General features: G+C 50.3%; 1 protein-coding gene across 5 annotated transcripts in view; it reads right to left on the bottom strand.

Annotated features, from left to right (window-relative positions):
- Positions 1 to 25,350, bottom strand: part of ESRRB (estrogen related receptor beta) — a 114,558-nt gene that overhangs the window by 37,993 nt on the left and 51,215 nt on the right. For 2 of the 5 annotated variants that reach the window (XM_072839424.1, XM_072839425.1), the window contains exons 1-4: positions 21,168 to 21,639; positions 20,688 to 21,052; positions 19,042 to 19,451; positions 1,074 to 1,190 (exon numbers count right to left, since the gene is read on the bottom strand). In XM_072839424.1, coding sequence (XP_072695525.1) covers positions 1,074 to 1,190; positions 19,042 to 19,451; positions 20,688 to 20,914 — 754 coding nt within the window. In that variant the 5' untranslated portion in view covers positions 20,915 to 21,052; positions 21,168 to 21,639. Of the gene's footprint in view, positions 1 to 1,073; positions 1,191 to 19,041; positions 19,452 to 20,687; positions 21,053 to 21,167; positions 21,640 to 25,350 lie in introns of those variants that run through there. The other 3 variants (XM_072839429.1, XM_072839427.1, XM_072839428.1) reach the window with 2 other exon arrangements.

The following is a 25,350-nucleotide window of genomic DNA, read 5'->3' as shown; positions in this document are numbered from 1 at the left end:
GCACACACCCCTTTTCTTTTCCTGCCTCCTTTCACTTCTGGAAGGATCTTAGGGCCCAGAATCATGAAAGATATGATTGATACGAAAGAACCTCCACCAGCTCCCTCGAAAGCTGGGGCAGGGGAGAAATAGACACACACACACACACACACACACACACACACTACCCATCCCCCAAAATGGTCTTGAAGGAGGGTCACCCATCTGAGCAGATCAACAGGGAAGGTGATGAAGAGGAGCCCCAGAGCAGCGAGGTCCACATAATGAGAGCCACGTTATCATTTTAAATTTGCAAGTAGCCACTTTAAAGAAGGTAAAACAGAAGCAGGTGATCTTAATATCATCATGTTTTGTTTAACACACTACATCCAGAATATTATCACCTTAACATGCAATCAGTTTTTTAAAATAATGACTACACTATTTCGCTACTATACTTTTTATCATCCTAACAAGTCTTTGAAATCTGGGTGTGTCCTACCCTCAGAACCCGAGACCTGTGCCTCCAGGCTGGCCGGCTGACACAGCTGCAGAGGAGGAGGAGACAGGAAAGTGAGAGGATAAGGTGGCGGGGAACATGGCAGGCGGAAAACCTCCACAAGGTGACAGTGGTGTCCTGCCCATGTGCAGGAGAGCACGGCTGCTCTGCTCAGGTGAAGAGGACATTATGTGTCATTCTGGCCCTTAATGTCTCTGCTTCTTGTACTCCCAAACTCTGGGCTCCGCTGCGAGGTAGAGCAGCATCTCATACAGCATCTGAACCGGGGCCTCACCCCACCCAAGAGGAGGGCCTTCCCTGGGAGGCCAAGCTAGCTTTCTAGGGTCCAAGTGGGGTCAGGGTTTCCCAAAGGATACTCAGTGGGGAATGTCTAAGACCTGCCTTCCTGACGCCCCATGTCTCCCTTAGGAGTGGAGCTCTAAGGCCACTGTAAACTCGTGTGCAGGGTGTATGTGAGCAGGGTCCTCACCTGGGATGTGTGCAGAGATTTCCAGGGTCTGCACTGCCCTGGGGACAGGAACACAGGACCCTGAGACCCCCAGTAGAGCACAGCATGAGCATGCAGCCCTCTTACCTTCCTTCAGCATCCCCACTTTGAGGCATTTCATGAAGCGGCAGGCCTGGCATGACTTGCGTCTCCGTTTTGTGATCTCACACTCGTTGGTGGCTGGGCAGCTGTACTCGATGTTCCCTGTAACCAGACACAGACAGGGTTGCCGGGTGGCATCCAGGGCCCCCACCGCCAACCAGAGGCTGGATGGGGATTAACCGGCCAGACCCACAACTGCCCCTCATCCCATAGGGCAGTGGCTCTCCAAGTAGGTGCTCTGAGGCACTTATCAAAATGCTTCCAACTCTCTCCAATACAGAGATCCCAGTCCCAGCAGTCTGAGTGTGCCAGGGCAGCCACAGTTCTGAGGAATAGTCACCGTCAGCTCTGAAGACACCACTGAGCTGGCATTTTATCCCAGGCAGAGAACACCCCCTGCACTGACCAGAATGTTGGTCATTCTAAGCCCTTCCTCCAGCCTGGGGTCCCAAGTCACGGGAAAAGCCTCTCAGAAGCTCTGGCCCCACATGGCCCTGGGCCTGTGCTCCACACCCCACTAGAGGCTCAGCCCTCTCCAGCCTGTTGATCTTGAAATCATTTTACTTTCCCTGAATCTTAGTTGCCTCATCTGCAAAGCAGTGTGATGTCTCCAAAATGAAAGATTAGCAAGATCATGGTTATAAAATTGCTTTAACAATTATATAAAAACCCTGGGGTGCCTGGCTGGCTCAGTTGGTGCAGCACGGGCTCTTGATCTCAGGGTGGTGAGTTCAGGCCTCACATTGGGCGCAGAGATTAATTTAAAAAAATACATATACATTGTAAAGCACTCTTCAACGTCGAGCTGATGATTATATAACCATAGTTCATTACTAGAGAAGGAATTTGTGATCATTTTCTGTCTCACCCCTTTAATGAATTATAATGGCTACCCTGAACCTGACCCACGATCCCTCCGATTACCTCTCTGGCCACACGGAGGTCAGCCCCTGCCATGGAGAAGCCGAGCAAGAAAAGCGTGTTGAATGAATCACCTACTGAGTCCTCATAGTGATCCCATGGAGTAGGAATTGATGCTGTCTCCGTTTGACAGGAGAGGCTGCGGCTGCCTTTGCAACACAGGACAGAGCCTCTGTCCTTTGTACTATTACCTGCCTACAATTACTTAACAAAGATGGACCCTGTAGCTCTACATGTGAAGAACAAACCAATGGGAAGGAAAAGGGGGCTCAGTGGAGTGGGGAGGGTGGGAGGCAACTGGAAGGTAAAATGCAAGGCAGCGACCCCAGGGCTGTTTTGTTTTTATTTGGTGTTCTCGGCCCCTATCCCAAATCTGTGGGGTCGTCCAGAGCCTATGGTTTTTGGAGAACAGACTTTGAACTAGGGTAAACCTCCTGTCCCCACCCCATCCAGATGCCTACCTGCTGAGGGAGCAAGAAGTGACTCCCAGAAGGCTGCCCACCTGACTCCCCTCCTGAGGCCCAGGGACACTCCCCTGGAGCAGGGGTGCTGTCCCGTCCACCTGGCCCAGTAAGAGCAGTCCCCGAAGGATCACTCCCAGCCTGAGACAGGGCTTGAGAGGGTAGTTCCAGGTCTGCCTGGCCTCTGAATCCCCCCTACACACACACACACACACACACACACACACACCCATCGATGTTAGTGGTTCCAACAGTCCCTTCTACTATGCACCTGCTGGCTCTCACTCCTCACAAGAACCCTCGGAGGTGGGCCTCTCAGGGCCTCATTTCACAGACCCAGAAACTGAGACTAGGGGAGTGAAATGAGTGATTAAAGCCACACAGATCCCCTGCACCACCTTGCACCCCACGAGAAGCTTGGGAAGACCAGCCAGGCCCCTCTCTGCTGCTAACCCAGCAGCTAGGTGGTCTGGGGCAGTGGGGAGGGGGCGTACCTCAGCCTCCTCATGGTGGCCTATGAACAACAGCAACTGCCAGATTTTCTGAGAGCGGGCCGGAACCAACTCCTACCCCTGACAAAGTGCTCTGGAGTACTAAAATTGTTGGGCCCCAGTCACAAGGTGAATGCTCACAAGAACTTCGTGGTATCCTTAGCCCCCTTTTGTACTGGTGAGGAAGGGAGCGGATCTGCCTGGGGCACCTTAGGTCTCCATTTCTCTTCTCTCCCTGTCTTTGTCTCTGAATTCTAGCTACCTCACCTTCTCACCTTTGTCCCTCCCAGTTCCTACGGGTTAGGAAGCTCTAGAAGTCACCCTCTGTGCTGGGGGGTGGGAGAGGGCAGGAAGGGGGAGGGATGAAGATTCTGAGTGCCCCTCCCCTCTTTCGTCCAACGCTATCCATTTCCTAAGGCACTCTGGCTTGTGTGACTTCTTGGCAAATAATTTCAATATTCCCAGAAGCGTGAGAAACTGAAAAGATAAACAGGAGAGAAACACAAACAGAACCTAATTCATCCAAGGCCATCTTGGCTTTGAAGGCTCTGTAGAATTTGGGCCCTGCCGCTTCCCACCTCACCCCTCTCTCTTCTGCCTCAACATCCCCATCACTTTCCATAAGTATCAGTTCCTGCAACTCAGTGATAACCGACGCTTCCAGGCCTTGGTTCCAGCTGCCCAGAACAACCCCAGTGAGCTCTCTCCACCACCCCACCGCCCCGCTTAGAACCCAGGGCCCCCGGAAAGTAGACGCTGCTTCTCCTCCCTCTCGCCCGTCTGACCCCTAGATCAGGTGCCTTGCACACGGCAGGTGCTCAATCCACACCCAGAACCAACAGTGACAAGTGCTCATCATGAAGCAGCCACCGTTCTGCTTTTCATACAGGGCCTGTTTCATTTTCTCAACAACTCTGAAGGGGAACATCTTTTTTTCTCCATCTTAGAGTTGAGAGAGGTGAGCAGAGCCCAGGAAGAGGCAGAGCAAGGACTTGAACCCAGATGGTCTGGCTCGAGTCTGCCTCTGAACCACTGTGCAGTGAGCTCACAGGGCCCGCTGCGGGCCCGCGTTCACCTGGCAAGGTAACTCACGCTGCCTTGGGAGGCCACTTGCATGCTGCCAGCCCTTCACCTTCACTGGTCTCTGCTGCACAGCCAGCCTGTCATCCCTTGAAGGAAGATGGGTCCCGGGTTTTGCGGGGTTGTCGCTCGAGCAGGAGGTCAATAAATGTCTGTCAATTTGGCACCTATGCCCTCCCAGGACAAGGGGACTGAGCGTTAACAACAAGAACCCGAGCAATGTTCTTGACCTCGTGTGTGTGTGTGTGTGTGAGAGAGAGAGAGAGAGAAAGAGAGAGAGAGAGAGAGAGAGAGAGAGAGAGAAAGAGAGAATTCTAATTTTATTTATTTATTTTTGTTCCTTTCAATTTGTTTTATGGCCCAAGCGGCTAGCTGCCAGCAAAGCCAGGCTGGTGGCCTTGCCTTGTAATTTCTATAAGTGCCTCCTCGATAAAGTGATGAGATTAATTCATCAGAATTCCTGTGGTCTCTGGAGGGCAGTCTAGGAGGGCTCAGGAGCAGGGAGGGGCGTCTGGGGTGCACACACACATACTCGCCACCAGCTGCAGTGAGGCAGGTTTGGAGGTGGGCTCTCATAGGACAAGGACACAGCCAATGGCTAGCATACATTCGGGGTTCTAACACAGGAGTGTGCCCTGCAGAGACACAGGCAGATGTTACTTCAGGCAAAGTCACCTAAACCTCTCTGGGTCCATTTCCTCATCTGTAAAATGGGCCTGGCACATTCCTATCTTCTAAAGTTGTGTGATACTGGGACGGAAAGCACATAAAGGGCTCAGTGAGGTCAGCGTGGGGGATGGAAGCAAGGGATGGAGGCAACTCTGCTTACTTTGACATCCAGGCCTGTCGGTCAGGGTCAATTCAGCAAAAGTCTCCGGGGTAAGCCTTTTCTAGGTGTCAGACGTGAGGCTGGCCACTCCCTGACATTTAAACACATCAGCACCAGTGACCTCAGAGTTGGCGCACCTGCCCCTGTAGTGTGGCAGGGAGGCAGGAATGCCCAGGACCTGACCTGGACTTCTGCATGACCTCTGACCTCAAGGTAGAGGGGAAATCCCCACCAGCAGCCCTCTTTGATGCTGTGCCCCAGAAGGAAAGCCCAAGGGCATCCCCATCAGCTGTCCCTGGCAGCTGCAGGCAGTGGGCAATCCTCTCCCAGGGCTCATGGGTGGCGCCAGGGGGGCTCAGAGGGCTCCTGGGGGATGCATGTGTCAGAGGCTGCTGGCTAGCATCCAGGCCTGAATGGCCACTGCTTTAGGTCACTGTGGTGCAAGGGCGGGGATGGCAGTCACCTGGTTCCACTCCCCTATCTATTTCACCTCTGGGGGACACAGACTCTGTCTTCCCATGTGGCCCATGGTCCTCAACTCCACACCCTTCCTTCCTCCTCACCCGCCAGCTGGATGAGCTCATTCGTGCCACCAGCCCTCGCTAGCACCTGTTTGGTAAGGATCAGCAGCAAGAGGCACTGCCAGTGCTCTGCACCCTTGTCTCCCTCTGCCTGCTGGATGTGTCCACTGGGTTCCTCACACTTCCTCCACTGAACCTATCTTCACCCAACATGCTCCTCTCACCATGTCCCTTGTCTCAGCAGAACGACCACTAAGCCACCCCACCGCCTTAGGTCAGAAACGGAGGTGGCATCCGGAATCCTTCCCTATCAGTCCGAAGGTCTTTCTCATCCTATTCAGTTTATTTTTCAACCCTCCATCCCCTCTGGCCACAGCTAGACCCCACACTCAGGGCCTCTTGCCTCTCGTCTATGCACTAGCCTCTGTTCAGTGTAGTACCCACACTGCCCCTGGAGTGACGCTAATAACCTTCCTGTGCAAAACTCCTCCATCACAGCACACTGAATGGCAGCATGACAGTGAGAACTGTTGCAGAAGAATGGATGAAGTAAAAAATCAAAGTAGCCAGGAGCGCCTGGGTGGCTCAGGAGGTTGAGCGTCCAACTCTTGATTTCGGCTCAGGTTGTGCGATCTTGGGGTCCTGGTGTTGAGCCCTGAGTCAGGCTCTGTGCTGAGCATGGAGCCTACCCAAGATTCTCTCTCTCCCTCTCTCCCTCATCTCTCCCCCCACCATGTACTCTCTCTATATATATAAAAACAAAACAAAACAAACAAATAAAAGTAACCAAAGAGGCTGGAGGTCTAGATGACATGACATTTGTACCGCAGAACCTCGGAAAGCCTCAGGCATGGAAGGCTCAAAATACAGAGGAAGATGTAATGGAGTGTGGGGCTGAATACAAGGAAATTTGCTGGTAATCTGTATGTAGAGAATACTTAGCTACCATTCCATGTGGCCACCAAGGAGTCCTCCACGACCCATCCAAGAGAAGCCAGCTTAACATGAGCAAGTTAAGTTCTGGACTCAAGAATCTAGACTCTGCTGTGAGCAGAGGGGAAGCTAAAGCTGAAAACAGGATGACTGAACAATGAGACCACCCAGCCCACCCCAGGCCCACTCCCAGAATTCTAGCAGTCAGTAGCACTCCCACCTGAAGAAAGGAATTTATAGAGTTCTTATTGGGGAGACTGTACAGCATCAGAGAGAAGACCAGCAGATAAATATAAACCAAGGGAATGCTCCTTCTATGCTTTTTATCCCTATTTGTATTTAAGACAGACAGCCAAGAATTACCAATATATTTATAAAAAAAGAAAGTCTTCAATCTGAAAGACTAAACAAAACAAATAAATGAGGGAAAAGGGTGTGAGAAGAAACCAGGACAAAGCAATAAAGTAGCAACAAGGCTCACAAAGCAATTATCAGCATACTATCAACCTGAGAAGGAAAAAAAGCCCACTGCATTCATGAAACAAGAACAGCATGCAATAAAAAGGAAAAAATGTATAAAATGGAGCTCATAGAAATTAAAAATAAGAAAGCCACTAAAGATTCAGGAGCTAAGGAGCTACTCTAGAACAGAACAAACAACCAAGAAATAGATGACAACAGGCTAGAGAAGACGTAAGAATCAGACAGATCCTAGAAGCTCAGTATCCAATCACCAGAAGTTTTTAAAAGAGAAAGGGTGAAGACGAAGTTGTCACAAGGGCAGATATCAAAGAAGAGAGGTAGGAGGGGAGTGGTGAAAATTTCTAAGACTTGAAGAGTATGAGTTTCCAGACAAAAGGTAAAAGCCCAAAAGAATGAATGAAAAAAGCCCTGGATAAAATTGTAGAGGTGGAGAACAAATTAATAGCTGCCAAAGGTCAGGGAAGGGAGAGAGAGAGGGAGGTGGTTATGGTATAATAGGGCAAAGCCAGGAATCCTAGGTACATGCAGCTCTATCTGATTGTGTCCATGTAGTGAGAAAATTGCATAGAATTGCAAAGAATTAAACACACACACACAGAATATACAACTGGTAAAACCTGAAAAAGATGTTAACTTCGGGGGAAACTGGGTGAAAGGAGTATGGGATCTGTCTGGATTATTTCTTAAAACTGCATGTGGCAACTCTTTGATGCTCACAAAACAAAAATATGAAATTAAAAAAATACAACACACAAACACAGACTATACCATAAAATTTCAATCCAAGAGAGCATAGAAAGAAAAGATTCTAAAATTTTTCAGAAAGTAAAAAACAAGTCAAATATAGAAGATCAAGAATAAGACTGGTCACCATATCTGAAACCACAAGGGAAAAAAAAGCCCAAAAGAAACACACACACCCTTTGTGTGTGTGTGTTTTCTTCTTAGCACTCATCACCTGACTTCATTTATTCATCTTGTTTCTTATCTGCTCTGTTCACTGAAGTTTCCCCAGCACCATGTGTGCAAGAGCAAGATCTCAATATACAGTGAGTTGCTAGAGGATGACTTAAGCTTCTTGAGGGCAGGACCAGAAACTAAGAAAAACAGCAGAGCATCATCTGGGGGGAAATTACTTCCAGCCAGAATTTTATACCAAGCCAAGATATAAATCTCACGTGTGGGTTGAAGGAATGAGTAAAGACATTTCTGCACTTCCAAGACGTCATCAGTTTTACCTTCCTCGTGCCTTTCCAGCACCTGCTCCACACAAAATAGTAGAAGCAGAAAGAGGAAAAGGTAGGATCCAGAAGAAAGGCGATCTAACCTGGGAGAAGAGTCAAGGACAAGTGGAGGAAGAACTAACAATAGGCAAAGAGATTTAACCAAAAATTGTGATGCAACCATATTCAGACAATGGAAAGATGGGAAATGTGTGTGTGGTTGGGATGGGTTGTGTAATTGGGACTAATTCTTCATTGTCCGTAACAGGAAGTCAAGAAATAATGCCAAAATGACCAACTCAGTAAACGGAGCTGTAAAATCATATTCATAACTATGACGACAAATGCTAGAAGAAAATTTTTCTTAAAGGGCTAACTCTGGATCATGAGGGAAGGAAAGACAATATGAAGGGCCAGGGACTGTTACTTTTCATTATGAGATTTACACTTCTATTATACTTTTTAAAACTGTGTGCACACATTAGTTTGATAAAAGTTAAAAATTAACTTAGAAATTAAGTTTAAGAAATTGTCCAACTGCTCCTTATTATGTAAAGAATGAAATCTAACCTCCAGGGCAAAGCCAACCAGACTTTTCATGATCTGGCCAACTCTGACCTGTCCATCCTAACCTCCTCAACCTGGGCCCTCAGTTCCCTCTCCTACCTGCCTCCACCTGAAACACCCCACCAGCTCAGATCTCAGCTCAGACACCATCCTCCCTTCTGTCCCTGGTAGGTACACAAGAGAAATGATCCGGAGATCTTGCAAGAGGCCCTGCCCCCCAAGGCCACAGCCACCACCCTCCACTTAAAGCAACCCACTGAGTGTTTCAGAATCAGGATTTTAGGTGTTGTCCTCTTTCTATGTGTTTATGGATACAAGTTGTCGGGATCTTTCATTTTTCTATCTCAAGTATAGTGCCCAGTGCCTGAAAACATATGTTGATCAAAGCAAATAAATTGATGGACACCTGGGTGGCTCAGTTGGTTAAGCATCTGCCTTCAGCTCCCATCATGATTCCAAGGACCTGGGATCAGGTCCCCCACACTGGGTTCCTCTGCTCAGCAGAGATTCTACTTTTCCCTCTGTCCCTACCCCTGCTTGTGTTCTCTCTCAATTAGAAAGAAAGAAAGAAAGAAAGAAAGAAAGAAAGAAAGAAAGAAAGAAAGAAAGAAAGAAAGAAAGAAAGAAAGAAAATAATAATAATAATAATAATAAAGCAAACAAACTGAAAGCAAGAACCTCCACCTGGAAAACTCTAGAATTCAGCAGTGAATTCTAGACTATTCTAGACTGACTATTCTAGACTATCTGACTATTCAGTCAGTTGTCAAATGCAATCGCCTGCTCCAGGTCCTCCCCACCCCCAGCCACCCCGCCCGAAGCAGAGGCAGAGGACACCTAGCTCTTAAAACTCTGCTGTTAGAGTTCATCCCCCCTCCCTCTGCAGGGACTCTTACAAGGTCTCTGATCACTTCTCTGCTCATCACATTGACTCTACGGGGCTCTGCATGGTAAGACTGCACCATTATTTTATGCAGCATCAAAAAAAAGGAAATGTGCCTGTCAAATGGACTGTGCTTCCTCGCCACTATCATTTTCATTTATTTCCTTATTAAAAGATCTCTTTGAGCTTTACTGAGATAGAGATTTGATCTTACAGTTTTCCTAAGCATACATGGAAGAGGAAATAAAAGAACAACAAATTGAACACTTCTCTGAGTGTGACTCCGGATTCATCTTTGATCAAAGTCATTGTTTTTGTGGTTTTCCACAGAATCATGGTCTCTGCTAACAAGGAAGCCCACCACGCTGTGCTTCTGAGGAATGTCCATTGTTGTCAGTGACGGGGGACAGGGTGTGGGGGGTGGTCCTCCCAGATCACCACCGCTTTTCTGCAAGTTTTGATGTGCACATGAGGGCAGGGGCGGCCACCTGAAGTGACCAGCACTCTGCCCAAATCAGAGATGTTGGGGTTGGGGGGAGTAATGTGTGTGTTGGAACTCATGCGACATGGGACTGCCGAGATGGGACTGCCAGGTCTCCTTCCAAGGCTCTTACTTCCCTTCCTTTCACCAGCTCCTCCTGTGGTTCCCCACCCTCTGCCCCTCCTTCAGAAGAACTTTCTCTAAAATAAGCTCTCCCTGAGGGCATGAGACATCAGAAGGCTGGGCCCTGCCCCCCAGTCTCAGATTAGAGGCCTAGGTGGGGCTAGAAATTTGCATTTCCAACTAGCTCCCAGGTGCTTCTGGTCTGGGGACCGCACTTCTAAGAACCACTGCCTAGATCTCATTAGATCCCAAACCTCACTCAGATTACTCTCTTAGAGCTCTAGACCCAGATTTCCAACTCTCCAGGGTAAGTAAGGCCTGTGAACTGAGCAAACTCAATATGTCCCAAACTTTGTCCCTGACCCCAACCCCATGCTCCCAGCCAGCCTTTGTACCACCAGGAAAATTCTTCTTTCTAGGTTTCCTTGCCTCCAGTAACCTTACCAACCCCCTAACAGCCTAAATTTGAAATTTAAGGGTCAGTCTGTCTCAATCCAGCGGATTGAGATTAGCGGATTAATACTAAATCCACTTCCAAAAGTTTCTCTGGCCTAACTTCTCCTGTTAACCCTCCTGCCACGTTGGCTTGGACGCCTCCAGATGGATGGTTACCCAGATCTCTTAACTATGAAAATCACCTCCTGACCGGACTGCCTGTCCCTAGATGCTCCCACTTCCAGACCATCTTCCCTGAATTATCTTGCCAGAATCACCTCGCTAAAAGAAGATGGGATTAATCCCCTGTTCAAAAATCTCCTCAGTGGCTTCCTGTTGCAGAGCATAAATAGCAAAAACAAAATGCATTTAAGGGTTATCATGGGTTGGTTATAATATACCAGGCACTACACTGAAAACTTTACATGCAGGACTCATTTGTTTTCTGCAAACAGCAAGAACTGGATCCCAACAGCAGAAACTGTTTATCAGCCCCTTTAGTCCCATTTCATTGACGGGGAAATTAAGGCCCAGAAAAATAAGTAACTTGGCCAAGTTGATCAAGAAAGGAATCATCAAGTTGGGATCCTAAGCCAGATAAAACGGCCCTGGAATACCCTATATACTCTTCTTTCACAAAGCCCACAAAGCCCTGGTGACATCACGCTGCTTTCCCAGTCCGTCCTCTGCCACTGAGCCCCCCATCCCTGAGCCAGCCCTCTCCTGGCCCCCGCTCCTGCTGCTCTGCCAGCCACGTTCACCTTTCATTCCTGCTTGTCTGGCCTTCCAGATGCCGTCCCTCCCCTGACTGGGCTCCGTCTCACCTGACCTGCACTCTGGCTGTGTCTCTGAAAAGAGGAACTGTGACTTGTTTTTCCTTTCACTGCCCCAGGGCCGTCTGCGCATTTAATTGACTCTTAGTACAGATGAGGAGACAGACCAGAGGACCCAAGTCCCTGCCCAAGGTCAGGGGGCTGGTCAGGGGCAGGGCTGGGACAGCAACCCGCTCCTGACTCCCACTCTCTCCTGGCTCTGTCTCTGCAGCCCCCTTGTCTTGGGTCCCCTGGGATCCCCAGCCTCATTCTCCAGGACAAAAGGCCTGGAGGCAGTCCAAGGCAGGATAACCCATCAATCATCTCCCTGCCCCCTTCCTGGGGGAGTTTCCTTCCAAGCCTGCATCTGGGCCCCTGGTGAGCAGAAACAGCACCTGCCTGCCAGGCCTTCTCTCTTACTTGCTCTCATCTGAAGTCACAGAGCAAGGAGCTGCTCTAAGGGCCTCTCGGTGACCTGCTAAGTTGGCCACATGCCCTGAGGATGTAGGAGAATGCAGGGTGGTTTTACCCTCCCCACAGCAGTGTGTTCATCTATTCATCAATGGCTTCCACTCCATCTAGAAGAAAGTCCGAGTGCAGCATTCCCCATGCCCCCCACCTCTGTCCCCGGCGTCCTCCCCAGCCTCCCCAGCCCCATCTCCTCCCCTGGACTGCCCTCCCTCACACCAACCACTCTGCCCTCTTTCAGGTCCTGAAGCACATCAGCTGTTTCCTCTGCCTGGACTGCTGGCCCCAAGGTTCTTCCGCATGCTTTGCCTTACCTTGAAAGTCATCTTCTCGGCACAGCCTTTCCTAAATCCTCTGTCTAAATGAGATCCCTTTCTCCACCACCTTTGGTCTCATCCTTGGCTCTGCTCATTCACAACATATCTCTCAACTGTGTCATGATGCTTCTTTACCTGCTATCCTATTGCCTGTCTGCCTTTCCCCAGGACATCAGCCCTGCCGGGCAGGGGCCCCTGCTCCCAGCACTGTGGTTAGGACTCAATAAATATTCAACACAGAACTGAATAGCTGCTTCATAAGCTCTGACGTAAGGCAGGTGTGTTTCCCCCCACCCCCCACCAGCATTAAGAAAAGAAATTGCTTAATATCCCAGACTTTGTGACATCTCCTAACAGAGGTGCTCTGTGCAGCACCACTTTATATGACTGACCATCATGATGGAAGCCCCACTGCCAAGGAGACCTCAATCACTGCTAGTCATCTGACTGAATCCAGAACAACGGAGCAAAGAAATTTTACATCAGTGTGGTTATTCCCAGGGAATATGACCTCACGATTACAAATGCTGAGTGCCAAAAGCAGTAGGGCACCTAATACATCGTGAAAATCATTATTGTAAATCGACACAAATTAAAAAAGAACCATCTTAATGGTCTAGGAACTGTACTCTCAGCTCAAAATGAAATTTTTAGGGACAGCAGCACATATATACTCATAAAATTTCCAGTAAGGACGACGGAAGTAAAGAAAGCACACTCTGAAAAACTGTGTTAAGTGACTCAAAAAGTGGCCCTAGGAAAGGCAAAGGCACTTTAGTCAAAGGTCCGTGTGAAAAGTTGGATAAACCTCGCTTTGCAAAATGTGAGAGGAAAAAGTTTTTCAAAAAAAACGTGATGCTTTACATAAGGTGATTCGAAATATGAATCCAACTAACATCAACTCATTATTTTAAGTAGACGTTTAACTAGTTTATCTGGATCCCCGCAAGTTTGCATATGCAAATTAGCCAAACTTCCTCAGTTTGTCCTCATTGGATCCGGATTACTCTGGGGATTACCTTCTATGCAGACACACTGAGAACTTCCAGGCACTGTTGGAGGATGTGGGGGTTTAGCAAATCATCAAAGTAAATGCAACCCTACTCCTTAGGAGTTTACAATCCTCCTGGGGAACCAGTCAAGTCAGCAAAAACCACACTGTGTGGTAAGTGTTGTAGATGTGCTGCTAGAAGGTTCACAGGAGCACCCAGGAGAGGTGTCAGATATGAGGAAGTGGGAGAAGACTTCCCGAAGGAAATGCCAGCTACCCGAGACCTAATGGACACAAGTAGGGACTAGAGGTTGGGTCCGGGAGGCAGAGTAAAGGGAAGAGTATGTGCAAAGTCTAGAAATTGATAGCGTGCAACAAATTCTGGGAACCTGGAAAATAGAGCAGTCAGGCTGACCCACAGTCTGCAAGGGAGAGTGGCAGGGGATGAAGCAACCAGGTCAATGTGGGACAATCCCAAAGGACATCCTCAATCACATTCTGTAACTTTGATTTACCCACAAGCAAGGTAGGAGAGTGCCATGTTCAGATATGTGTTCAGAAAGGTCTCCCTGGCAGCACTGAAGAAAGCAGACTGGAAAGGGGTGAGCCTGGCAGCCGGGAGACTGGACTAGAAGCTGCCGGGAGACTGGACTAGAAGCTGCTGTGGTCAGGGGTCAGGGGTGGCCTGGCAGGGACCAGGGCAAGTGGAGAGAAGCATCAGGTCAGGGAACATGAAGGAAGGAGACTGCACAGGACGTGGCTGCTGGGGACGCTGGTTTGGGATGAGGGGCAGGAAGCAGAGTGAAGGGTAAGACCCAGTTCTGGGGGTGCCTGAGTGGCTCAGATGGTTAAGGGGAACACCGAGTTCTGACCAGCACACTCGGGGAGCGAGGAATGGGAGCCCAAGGAGAAAATGTTCAGTTTTGGACTTGTCGTATTGGGGTGCTTCCGGGACACCCGAGTGCAAATGTTCTTTAGGTGTGAAAGGCACTGGAGTGCAGCAGGATAGGACTCATCCCGCTGCACTCATGAGCTATGGGACTCATCTGGACTCCAGAAGCAACTGGGGCATGGGCAGGACATACTGGCCCACATGGTGGGTCATGATTTGAGCTGAGGAAGGTAAAGGGGGCTGGAAGTGGAAGGGTGAGGGGATGTGGGTTTTGTTTTCTTTGTTTTAGACTGGAGATATTAGAGGTATTTAAATGCAGGTGGAAGGAAGGAGACTAGAAAGTGAGAAGATAAAAGATAGGGGGAAGGAGGGTCTCTAGGAAGCGGGGAGGGGGTGGGACTCAAAGCCTGAGTAGAACAGAGCCGGGGTGGGAGACCTCTCTTCCAGCGGGCAGTCGGCAGTGGACAGCAATACGTCACTGTGCAATCAGTGACCACAGGCACCACAGATGCAGCGGAGAGTGGGCGGGTCTGGGGGCATCTTCTAGTTTCCCAACGGAACAGGAGGCCAGGTGACAGGGTCAAATCCCCCAGGTGCCCCCCCCCAAAAGGTCACTTCATTACTCGGGCACTCATTACAAAGGTTTTCATTACCATGAGGTCAATATCATAACCCAGGCAAGGGGCTCCATCTCTCGGGGCAGACTCCCATTGCCCAAATTCAAAAACCTGATGTATAAGCCCAGGGATGCACATCCAAGTACAAAGAAAAACTGATGTGCCTAACCAGCAAGTTCACTCCAAGCAGAAGACCTACAGGGGAACTAGATCACAATCAGAAAGATGTTAATCACATCAACTGCATGTTTAATGACATCAGTCTGTCCCCAGGCTGACTCTGGGCCCCTGGGAGTGGTGCCTTTGCCAAAGTCTGCCTACTTTTTCTATGCCTCTGGGACTGATCGATCCTCTTTGATGAGCACATTTTTTTTCTTTAGATATGCTAGCAAATTCAATCAGGTTGAGGATTATCTCCTTTGCTATGGAGCCACTCTGTCCCTTCAGTAAAGTGCCTTTTTTTGTGTCTAAGCTCATCTGTTCTGGGTGTCATCACCGCCTCCAACAGTGACAACTCCCTTTCACAAAGAATTGGGCAGGCGAAGTTGCAATAAACACTTAGCACACACTAGGAGGCGTTGACTATAAGCCCCATGAGGGCAGAGGGCCTGCACCTACCTGTTCGATGCTATAGTGCAGGGGAGTGCAAATTTTTCCTACAAAGGGCCAGACAGCAAATGTTCTAGGTTTTGTAGCCAGAAGATCTCCATGGAAAGGACTTAATCCTGTTATTGCAGCACCAAAGCAGCCAGACTCAATGTAAACGAATAGGTGTGGCAGTGTCCTCACCCACCTTGATCAACAAAAGCAGGCTTCAGCCTGTAGGCTGTACTCAGGCCACCTCTCCAGGCCCCTTCCCCCATCCTCAGTGCCAGCACCTAGCACAGCACATATAGAGTGCCCAGTAAATATTTATAGAAAAGAAATGGCTTGTGGGGGGGGAGGCAGGGACTGCTCCTGACCGGCTCAGTCAGTCAAGCATGCGACTCGACCTTGAGGCTGTGGGTTCGAACCCCACTTTGGTGTAAAGATTACTGAAAAGTAAAATCTAAAAAGAAAGAAAGAAATGGCTGAGAGTTGTTTACCATGACATCCTTGTTTCTATAAAACTTCCTCTCATACTGGTATGGGAAATGAGAGACTGAAGCCATCGAAGGAGGGAGCTAGCATGATTCTCAGGGCTTTCTAAGCATTTACATAAATTCACTAATGGATCATTCTGTGACAAAAGCCCCTCAGTCCAGGTGATCAGACTTAAAAAAAAAAAAAAAAAAAGGCCTGAATATCCTCCTTAATTGGGTAAGTGCTTAGGGGACCATGCCCTGGTTTGGAGCCTAAGGCCAGGCCTACAGACTCACATGCTCTAAGCCTTAGATTCCAGTGTCTTGATGGCAAGTGCCATGTCTCTTCTGCTTCGGGCCAGTACCTCACTCAGAACACCACGCCACACAGTTCCCACCTGTCTCTGAGGTCATCCAAGAGTCACAGTTTTCCTCTCTATGCTTTAACTATGTTTCCAAATTTTCTACAGCCATAACATTCAGAAACAACAAAGTCAGAATCAATGTTAGACCAAAACCAAAGAGTTATCAATAAAATAACCAAAGCAAGTCATCAGCTTTAGAATATACCTTTCCTCTGTCCTGGATAGAAACCTCTTCCTGGTTCTAAACAGGAATCAGGACTTGTGACAAAGAAAAGAGGCAAGAGCAATTCAGTTCTGACTGTACTAAATGCTGCTGTTTGTCCTCTGACTTCTAGGAAAAGATCATTATCCTCTTCGTGGAGCAAATAATTAAGGCTATTTACAAATCCTTCATGTGGGCTCTTGATATGCTGAGGACATTCTCAGCACCCAGGCCTCCGCTGAGGGACAGAAGGGTTTCTGAGTCCACACCAGCCTTGACTTTCAGAAAAGTTGCTCCAGAACCCCTCCAGCTCATTTAAGAACAATAGGGAGTGAAGAAAATGTGGTTGCCTCCTAAAAAGCAATTTTTCAAAAACTGACTTCACAGAATCTAAAATAATGGCAATCTTAACCAAGACTACCTCCTTATTTGGGCAGAAAGATACATTGCTACCTCCATAACTTAAATTGGTTTAAACATCTTATGTTTATTTGTCAAGTATCCAATGATACTGATTGGCTGTCAAACTGGAGGTTTTCAACCCTGGCTGAGGCAGGAACCTTAGAATTACCACACAGTGCTTTCCAAATACAGAGACTCCAGGGTCTTCCCCCAGACTCAGGGCCATGAAGCTGGCAGGGACCAGGATGTGTTCATTCACCACGCTGGAGGCTAGGACAGTGCCTGATGTGAATACATTCAATAAATATTTGCTGAATACAGTGTGTATCATGACTCCCTCGGGTAAGTTACAAGGAACCAGAGTCTCGAGTTTTAGGAAAATCTACTTTTTACTGCTTTATTCTTTTGTACTGGTTGAATTTTTAACATGGTTGGGTTTTTTTTTTTTTTTTGAGGGTTCATTTAAAAAATAAATATTATATATAACTAAAATAGCTAAAATAATTGAAATCCTAAGTCAAAATAATTACACCGCTTTACTTAAATATAGGTAATTATAAAAGCCAGCTTGGTAAGATAAATTGTGTCTGTTGTCTTAGTAATATGCTAAGTGATATTGTGAAAGTGAAAATAATACTTGGAAATATTTATTTAGCATTTACAAAGTGCCCGGCAATATTCGAAGTGTTTTATAAACATATTAACTCACTCTTCTTTCAACATCTCTAAATGGGGAAGGAATGACAGCATCTCACCTTTCTGAGGAGGACATGAGCGCAGGGAGAAACTGAGGCAGCATGCCCAGGGACATTCAGCTGTAAGGTAATGGATGGAGCCATCCGACCCAGGAACCCAGGTAGATAGTCACTATACCACAACATCTCAACTAATAGGTAGATTTGGAAACATGGCCTATCCTAAGGCCCTCAACTGATTTAATAAATACATTGTCACAAGAAATTTAAACAAATATTTGTTGATTGAATAAAGTCAAGTTATCCCAGGAAAGCTCAACTTGACTCTTAAAAGTGAATGGGGAAGGGGGGAGGGAGGGCACCCTCAGGACAGCCAGGCAGGGCCAAGGACAGGACAGGTGCCCCCTGGGTTTTGTCCAGTCTGCTTGTGATTTCTGTCCCAGTGAACTGACATCAGCTCATCTCAATTACATGCATGAGGAGGGCTTTTTGTTTATCCCATAAGATAGCGCCTAGGACGACGGCTGGTGCTTAGTAGGTGCTCAATAGAAATTTGACTGTATGAATGGCACAAATGCTCTACCCACGCCCTGCTGCAGTAAGAATCTCAGCTATCCATGTGCCAGACCATTCCTCTGGGCCGGCCCCTGGGCCATGAACTTGATATGAGCTCTTTGAGGGTGGACCCATCACCATCCCCCATTTCCCTTGGGGTGACTTTACAGAGGGCACCCACCAAGGCTCTTGCACATCTTCATAGGAATAAATCACTCAGTTACCGGCTGAGAGAGGCAGCCACCCTCATAGCCATCAGAACATGATTCAACTGATATCAACACCATAAAAAGCCCTTGAAGACAGGCCATGCCGAGATCAGACAGGGTGAGTGGCTGTCCCTTGCTCTGTTGGCCCCTTTCGCAATTAAAATATCCGTGTTTTATTTGTCCATCCATTAAACAGCCCACTCTGGATTTCTACTCAGGTCGTGATCTCAGGCTCATGAGATCAAGGCCTGCATGGGGCTCTGCACTGCGTGGGGAGTCTGCTGGAGATGCTCCCTCTCCCTCTGCCCCTCTCCTCACTCTTTCTCTTAATAATAATAAAAAAAAAGAAAAAAAAGAAAAAGATCAAAACAAAATGACAAACCCTTTTTATTGCAAAGGGTCTGGAACTGCAGGACAAAGAATACTACTTCCTCCTCCAAAATCAGCTTTCAAGGGACACCTGGGTAGCTCAGTGGGTGAGCATCTGCCTGCCTTTGGCTCAGGGCATGATCCAGGGGCCCTAGGATCGAGTCCTGCTAGGGCTCCCCGCAGGGAGCCTGCTTCTCCCTCTGCCTATGTCTCTGCCTCTCTCATGAATAAATAAATAAAATCTGTAGAAAAAAAAATCAGCTTTTGAGGGACATGCTCCAGACACATCCTACCGATGAGAGGGACACGCACGGCGAGGCATTTGCGTGGCTTCTCTTTGGATTTTCTGGGGCACCAGGTGGGAGCACCTGCCGACTGGACCACAGCCCTGGAGCTGAGAGTCTGGCCTGCAGTCGGGACTGGAAGCCCGCAGAGGCGGGACCCTCCGGATCCCCCCAACCGCTGCAGAGGCGCGGCCCGACCTGGCACCTGGTTGCCCGCTGCACCTGCCGGCAGGGCGCCCCTGGCTCACCCCCTGCGCCCCCGGGGGGCCCTGCCCACACGCACCTTGGATGGTCCTCTTGAAGAAGGCCTTGCAGGCCTCGCAGGAGGCCACGCCGTAGTGGTAGCCGGAGGCGATGTCCCCGCAGACGAGGCACAGGCGCTTGGGGATGGCGTTGAGCATGTACTCGCACTTGATGGCCGAGTCCTCCATGAGGCCGCTGGCACAGTCCTCGTAGCCCTTGCGGCAGGGGGGCCCGCCCAGCCCGGCGCCCGCGAACATGGGCGGCGAGTCCAGCCCGTTGGCGTGGGCGCCCAGGGCCAGGCCGAAGCCGCCGCTGGCGTCGGACGAGCCGCTGGGGCTGTGGTGGCTGAGGGCGTCGATGCCCGACGATGGGCTGGACGGCTCGGTCTTGATGAAGGAGCCGCAGCTGGAGCCCAGGTGCCGGTCGTCGGCGGACATTCTGCTCAGCAGCCTGCGGACACAGAGCGGGCAAGTGAGCTCCGGAGGGCGCGGTGGGTGTGACACCGCCCCAGGAATTAGCTCTGGGCTCCGGGCACCGCGTGGGCGGGGAGGCTGGGAGCGGCTCAAGGCGAGGGCGGCGGGGAGATAAAATGCTGGCCCCGAAGGTCAATCGGTCAGGACACCGCACAGCCCAGGGCAAGTGTCTGGCATTACCCCCCACCCCCCCAGAACGTTGGGAGTCCTCAAAGAAAAAGAAACTTGATGTTTGATCAATAAACTTCAGATCAAACACCCCAGCTCTCTGCAGATTGCTGGCATGAGGGTAACACAGAGCGGTAACCATTCAAAGTCCTTGGCCCACCTTCCTGCACGACGAGAATACGTGGTGGCTACAGTTGAGAGGCTGGGTGTGCAGGGCCCTGGACCAGACACCCTCAGTACTGTGACCCAATAACCCATTTCATCCTGCCCCTCCTGGGGCTTCTGGTAAGCCCAAGCTTGGAGCTCTCCCCCCGCCCCCCGCCCCCGTGTGCCACCATCACCAAGACTGGGCCTAGAGATGCCAAGCAAGGCACCCGGCCAGGGCAAGAGGCAGGGCTGATGACAAAGGCTGCCCTCTTGGGGTTGGCCTCTGGCCCAGGGCACATTTGGAAAGTGGCTCCAGGCTCCCTCCCTCATGTCCCTTCCTAACCCTTCAGCAGCCTGGCTTCCCAGCCCCACCCGGCCCCAGACACTGTGTCTCCATGAGACATCACGAGGGGGCCTTCCAACCCCAGCTCCGTGTGTCCCCGGCAGCTTCTTCACCCTAAATCTCAAACTTTGAGAGTCCCTGCCTCACTCCCGGAGTCAAGGGAGCATTACCAACATGACAGGATCACTGTAAAGGATCAAATGTTTCCCAAAATGAAAGTCCCCTCCTCCCAGAACCATGCAGGGTAGGTAAGAAGGCAGGCAAGGTATGACTCTCCCACAGGGTCCCAGGACAAGGGGAAGAGCCTCTCTCCAGAGGGGCAAGAAAAGCTCACAGCAGAGTGATGAAGGTGGATGTTTAGGGAAACCCAGCTGTGGCTCACACTCAAGACCCCTGGGGCCAGCCAGGACCTGGAGTCAGGAGGCTGCGTCTGGCTGGGTCCATCGGCCCCTGACCTGGCCTGGCCATGTGGAGGTAAAGAGGAGCCCAACTCTTAACGCTCAGAGAGCAGAGGAAGGAAAGAGAGAAAGTTCCTGGAGAATGAAAAGGGCTAACCGGTCAGCGCTACAGCCCCATTGGCGGAAAGATGGCTCCGGCTGGGAGGGAAGGTCTTCATGCTGGAGGGTCCACTGGGTAACAGCCACTGTCCGACCTCCAATAATGCTCAGAGGGAGCCCCTGTTTCCTGAGCAGTCTATTGAGGAAAGGACTGGTCACCACTAAGGGAAGGGGCTGCTTTGCCACACCCTCAAAGCACCCCCACACCACCAAATGCAATCTCATAGCGGGGAGGGGCCTTCGCCATTAACGATTTCATCTCTAGCACGCCTCCCGAGGGGTTGTCCCATCCATCTACAGTTGAACACGTCCAGAGACAGGGAACTCACTTCCCCATAGGCAGTTCTAATCAGAACCAGGGAGCTGCAGATACAAAGATAAAAGATACATATAAGGCTCCTACTCTCAAGTTTATCTACTGGAATGTAGTGTTTGAAGATAGAGGCTCTCCATCTCTTCTGTTCCAAACCAAATGTACCTGAGTCCCTGAGATGCCTCTCCTACACGCCCCATGTTTCCCTTACATCGGCAGAGCGTGCCCCGGTTGAGGGTCTCCTCTGGATCCTTTTACAGCTCTGACTGGTGCCCCGTTATTCTTCTGGGTTCCACACGGCCACCTGCCTCCCCTCCGTCGTCCCCCAGCAGGTTCCTGGCATGACCATGGCATGACCTGGCATCACCCAGACAGAAAATCTACCCGAGCAGGCACAAGAGCACTTTTGGGTGACCTCCCCACAGAAAAGAGCCGACCAGGGGCCCTTTTACGTGCAATCCCCTGCTGCTCACTGCTCCAGGCTCTGCAGGTCACAGGAATACCCCAGGCCCTCTGTGACAAGCCCTGCTGGGTAGACAGCAACCAGACCCCAGCCCTCATCCCCACCTCTCCCCAAACTCAAGAGAATTTGAGATTTCGGGATGCCTGACAAGCAGGAATTACAGCAACTACAGTAGTCCCCCCAGTTCCTTATCTGCGGTCTCAGTGACCCGCGGGAACATCGGGTGGGTAGCACTACGTCACAATGCCTACATCATTCACCTCACTTGGCCTCCTCACACAGGCCTTTTATCATCTCATCTTCAGAGACTCCAGGGCTGAAGGAAGCAAACTTGACCCTGACCCCTGAGTTGCATGGAAATCCAGCCACTAATTTGTCGCCTGCATCCCAGCTGTGCATGGAGTTGGGGGTGGGTACGGAGGCTGTTGAGGGTTTCACTCCTACAGTCATCTCTCCCATGACCATTATTTTGGTGCCTCGCCCACAGTGTCTTTTCTAAGGAGAGTCAACGCCTCTTTCAGGCACCTAATATGTGCCAAGTGCTGGCCAGAGAACGAGACAGGTCATGATAAGCACAGCCCACCATCTCAAGAAGCTCGATGGCTCTCTGAGAGGGCAGATGCTAAACATACACAAGTGTGCAGAGCACCAGAAGGGGCCAGGGGGTACTAGGCTCACCGGGGCTCCCCTGCTGTGCCCCACTGGTCTTCCTACATTCATTCACTCACTCATTCATTCATATTTGCAGACAGAATGAAGAGACCTTGCAAGTGGGGCCCACAAGTCTGCATTTTTAGGTGGGTTTGCTTTAGCAGCCCAGATGTGTGACTCTTGGGGGCATCAAGTTTGAGTACCATGGGGATGATGCAGCCTGAAGCTTGACATGAATCTGGTATGAGAGAAATGAGATAAAGCAGTAAGAGAGAGAGGGAAGTTTGTGGGGGGCAGAGAGGAGAGCTGAGACCCCTCACCTCCCTGCCCCCTCCACTCAGTCCACGAAGCCCAAGGCACATAGAGTGAAGGCTGAGGGCAGGAAGTCCAGGAAAAGAAAGGAAACTTCCAACAGCAACTGTGCAGGGAGGAGAGAGAAATCGGAGCAGGGTTTACCAGGCTTCTTAGTCCACTCTGCAGGGGCAGCCCCGTCTCCTCCAGCAGCTTTGATCTGGCCCTACTGACATTTGGGGCAGGGGAGTTCTTCACTGTGGGGCCATGCTTTGCACTTGCACTGCAGGTTGTTTCCAAGCATCCATGTCCTCTGCCCACTAGATGCCCATAGCACCCTGCTCCCTGCCCCAGAGAGAACAACCAAAACCTCCAGACACTGCTGAATATTCCCTGGGGGATAATCCCCCACAGATGAGAACCACTGACATAGATGTATGAGGAAGGAGGAGGGCCGGGGGACCTGGGAGCACAGGGTTGGGCCAGTGAATGGTACAGGTCTGAGACAGAGGGGATCAGAGCAGAAGGGCCAGAAGGAAACAGGATTGGGTGGGGGGAGCCAAGAGAAGCATGGTGGCTTCTGGGGGTGCAGGCCCAGGGTAGACCAAAGGAAGGAACAAGAAAGCCAGGGGATTGGAGAGGGGGTCAGGGAAGATGTCAGAGGTATAACCTGGTCGCCAAGGCCCAGGAGGATACAGCGCAGGGTGGGTGCCCAGATGGCCTGCAGGGAGGGCGCAGCCTCGGGATGGGGGGAGGTGGCTGACACTTCACTCTGGGGAGGAAGGGGTCACATCGAGTCCATCATCTGTGGTTGGCTGGGACCCAGTTCCCAAATGGGTCGATGACTATCGACTTCATGGGAGGGGACAGAGGCCCCGTCTAAGCAGGCTTTGAAAGAGCAGTAGTCAGTGGTTGAAGGCCCTGGAGGCATCACTGCCCCTGTGACCCATGGGTAACAGAAGCACAAATAGAGCTGTCCTGGCCTTAATTTCACCACTGTCTGATTAGGCACGGCCCCCCTCCCGCCCCAGCCAGCTCTCCCGCCCCCCTGGCCCTCCAGCACCCAGTGTGAAGCCCTGTGCCCCAGAGTGGCCTGCCCTCCTGGCTGCTTCAGCTCACCAGGCAGGACGGGTGCGGGGGGGTGGGGTGGGAGACACTCTGCTGGACAACGAAGTGGGCTGAAGATCTTCCTCATACCCAGACCAACAGAATTCTGGAGATTCTGAATGAAACTCCAACTGCTGAGCTATTTTGCTACGGATCTGTAGAGCTGGAGAAATCCCAGTGTGCTGGCAAGAGACAAAGCTGGAATCTCAGAGGTCTGGCCCCCTCGCAATGGCCTACTGGGGGGGCAGGCAGCAGAAGGGAAGCTTCTAGAAAAACAGAAGCTAGAGGGAAGGGGTTTGGACTGGCCTGCTTGCTCTCCTCTGTGGGATAGAGCCCATCCCCCCTACCCACAAGGATCCGCGTCACGTGCAGAGGGGCTGTGCTCCCAAGGCTCTCTTGGCTCTGTGCTGAGACCACACGTGTAAGAGCAAAAACAGCAGCTCTGTCACTTAAGGGTTGAAGCCTGCTCTCTGACATCAGATGATACCAGCTGTCGCTGTCTCTCAGCCTGAGTGCTCATCTGTAAAATGGGCTCAGTCATAGCACCTCCTTCATAGGGTTGTGCTGTGTGAGTGTGAAGTATTGGAGGCAACACACGCGGCCCAAGCTGGTGCTGAGCAGGTACTCTGGGCTGCCGGCCACTGTTGTGATTCTCCCAGGAAACCCCTTCCAGAAAACCCAGCACCTGGCCACCAGCAAAGCTCTTCCCCCAACCAAGTCCCCAGATAGAGATTCCATAAGGAACTTGCCATTTGCCAGGACTGGAGAGTGGTCTGTTAGGCAAATTAAGAGAATAAATAAGCCTGAAACAGGAATCCACTATACAGAAGAAAAATGGTTTCTGAACACTTGAGAGACTCTTATGTACATTTCCATAATTAATTCGTTAACCAGGGGCCACCGAGCTATTCATTATAGCAGACCCTCAGACCCTCCAGCAAGGCTTTACTTGTTATGAACCAGCCCCTCAAGGAACCTGAAAGTAGCACAGCTAAACTCCCTTTAAAAATGTTAAAGAATGCAAAAAAAAAAAAAAAAAAAAAAAATTTACAGAATGCAGAAGGAGCCTTTAACAGGGGGAGAGGCTGGGGAGGGCTGCTTGGCTGAATGTGAGTAACTGTCCCAGCTTCCTGTTGGGATATGGATTTGTGGGCACTTATTACATGGGAGGGAAGGAAGGAAGGAAAGAAGGAAGGAAGGAAGGAAGGAAGGAAGGAAGGAAGGAAGGAAGGAAGGAGGGAGGGAGGGAGGGAGGGAGGGAGGGAGGGAAGGGAAGGGAAGGGAAGGGAAGGAAGGAAGGAAGGAAGGGAAGGAAGGGAGGAAGAGAGGAAGGGAAGAGGGAGGGAGGGAGAAGTGGCCAATGGTGACAAGTATTAGGAATCAAGGATTATAATTAATCCAATCCTGTACATATGAGGTCCAATAATTATATATGTTTTTTTAAACTCACATATTTCTTTAATTCAAACCATTTTCCCCCGAGTAGTCTGAATCACCTCTTTTAGTAAAAGGATTTTCACAGCTCCTGGTGATCGAAATCTTGCATACGTGTGTCTTCCAACAGTGAACCCATTTTCCTGGACAGACACACCAGCACAGCTAGGAGTCAGTGGGCTGTAAGTTCTCCAGGATTCTGCTGCCCACCCGGTGACAGGTAGCTGAGGAACCGAAGCCCCAAGAAGCTGTGATTCTCGAAGTTACTAACGAAAGAGCTAGGCTGGTTGGGGGGCTGCCTGGGGTTGAGAGGCACAGTGAGTGGTGACTCAGGCAGCGGCCCGCGTGCCACCCTCCATCTGCCACGACACTACCACAGCACCGCTCTGGTGGCACCTCGAT

This window comes from Canis lupus, chromosome 9 (genome assembly GCF_048164855.1).
Source record: "Canis lupus baileyi chromosome 9, mCanLup2.hap1, whole genome shotgun sequence".
In the NCBI taxonomy this organism is placed as follows: Eukaryota; Metazoa; Chordata; class Mammalia; order Carnivora; family Canidae; genus Canis; species Canis lupus.
The sequence above is the reverse complement of the archived record's forward strand: the minus strand, read 5'-3'. Positions and strand labels throughout refer to the sequence as shown.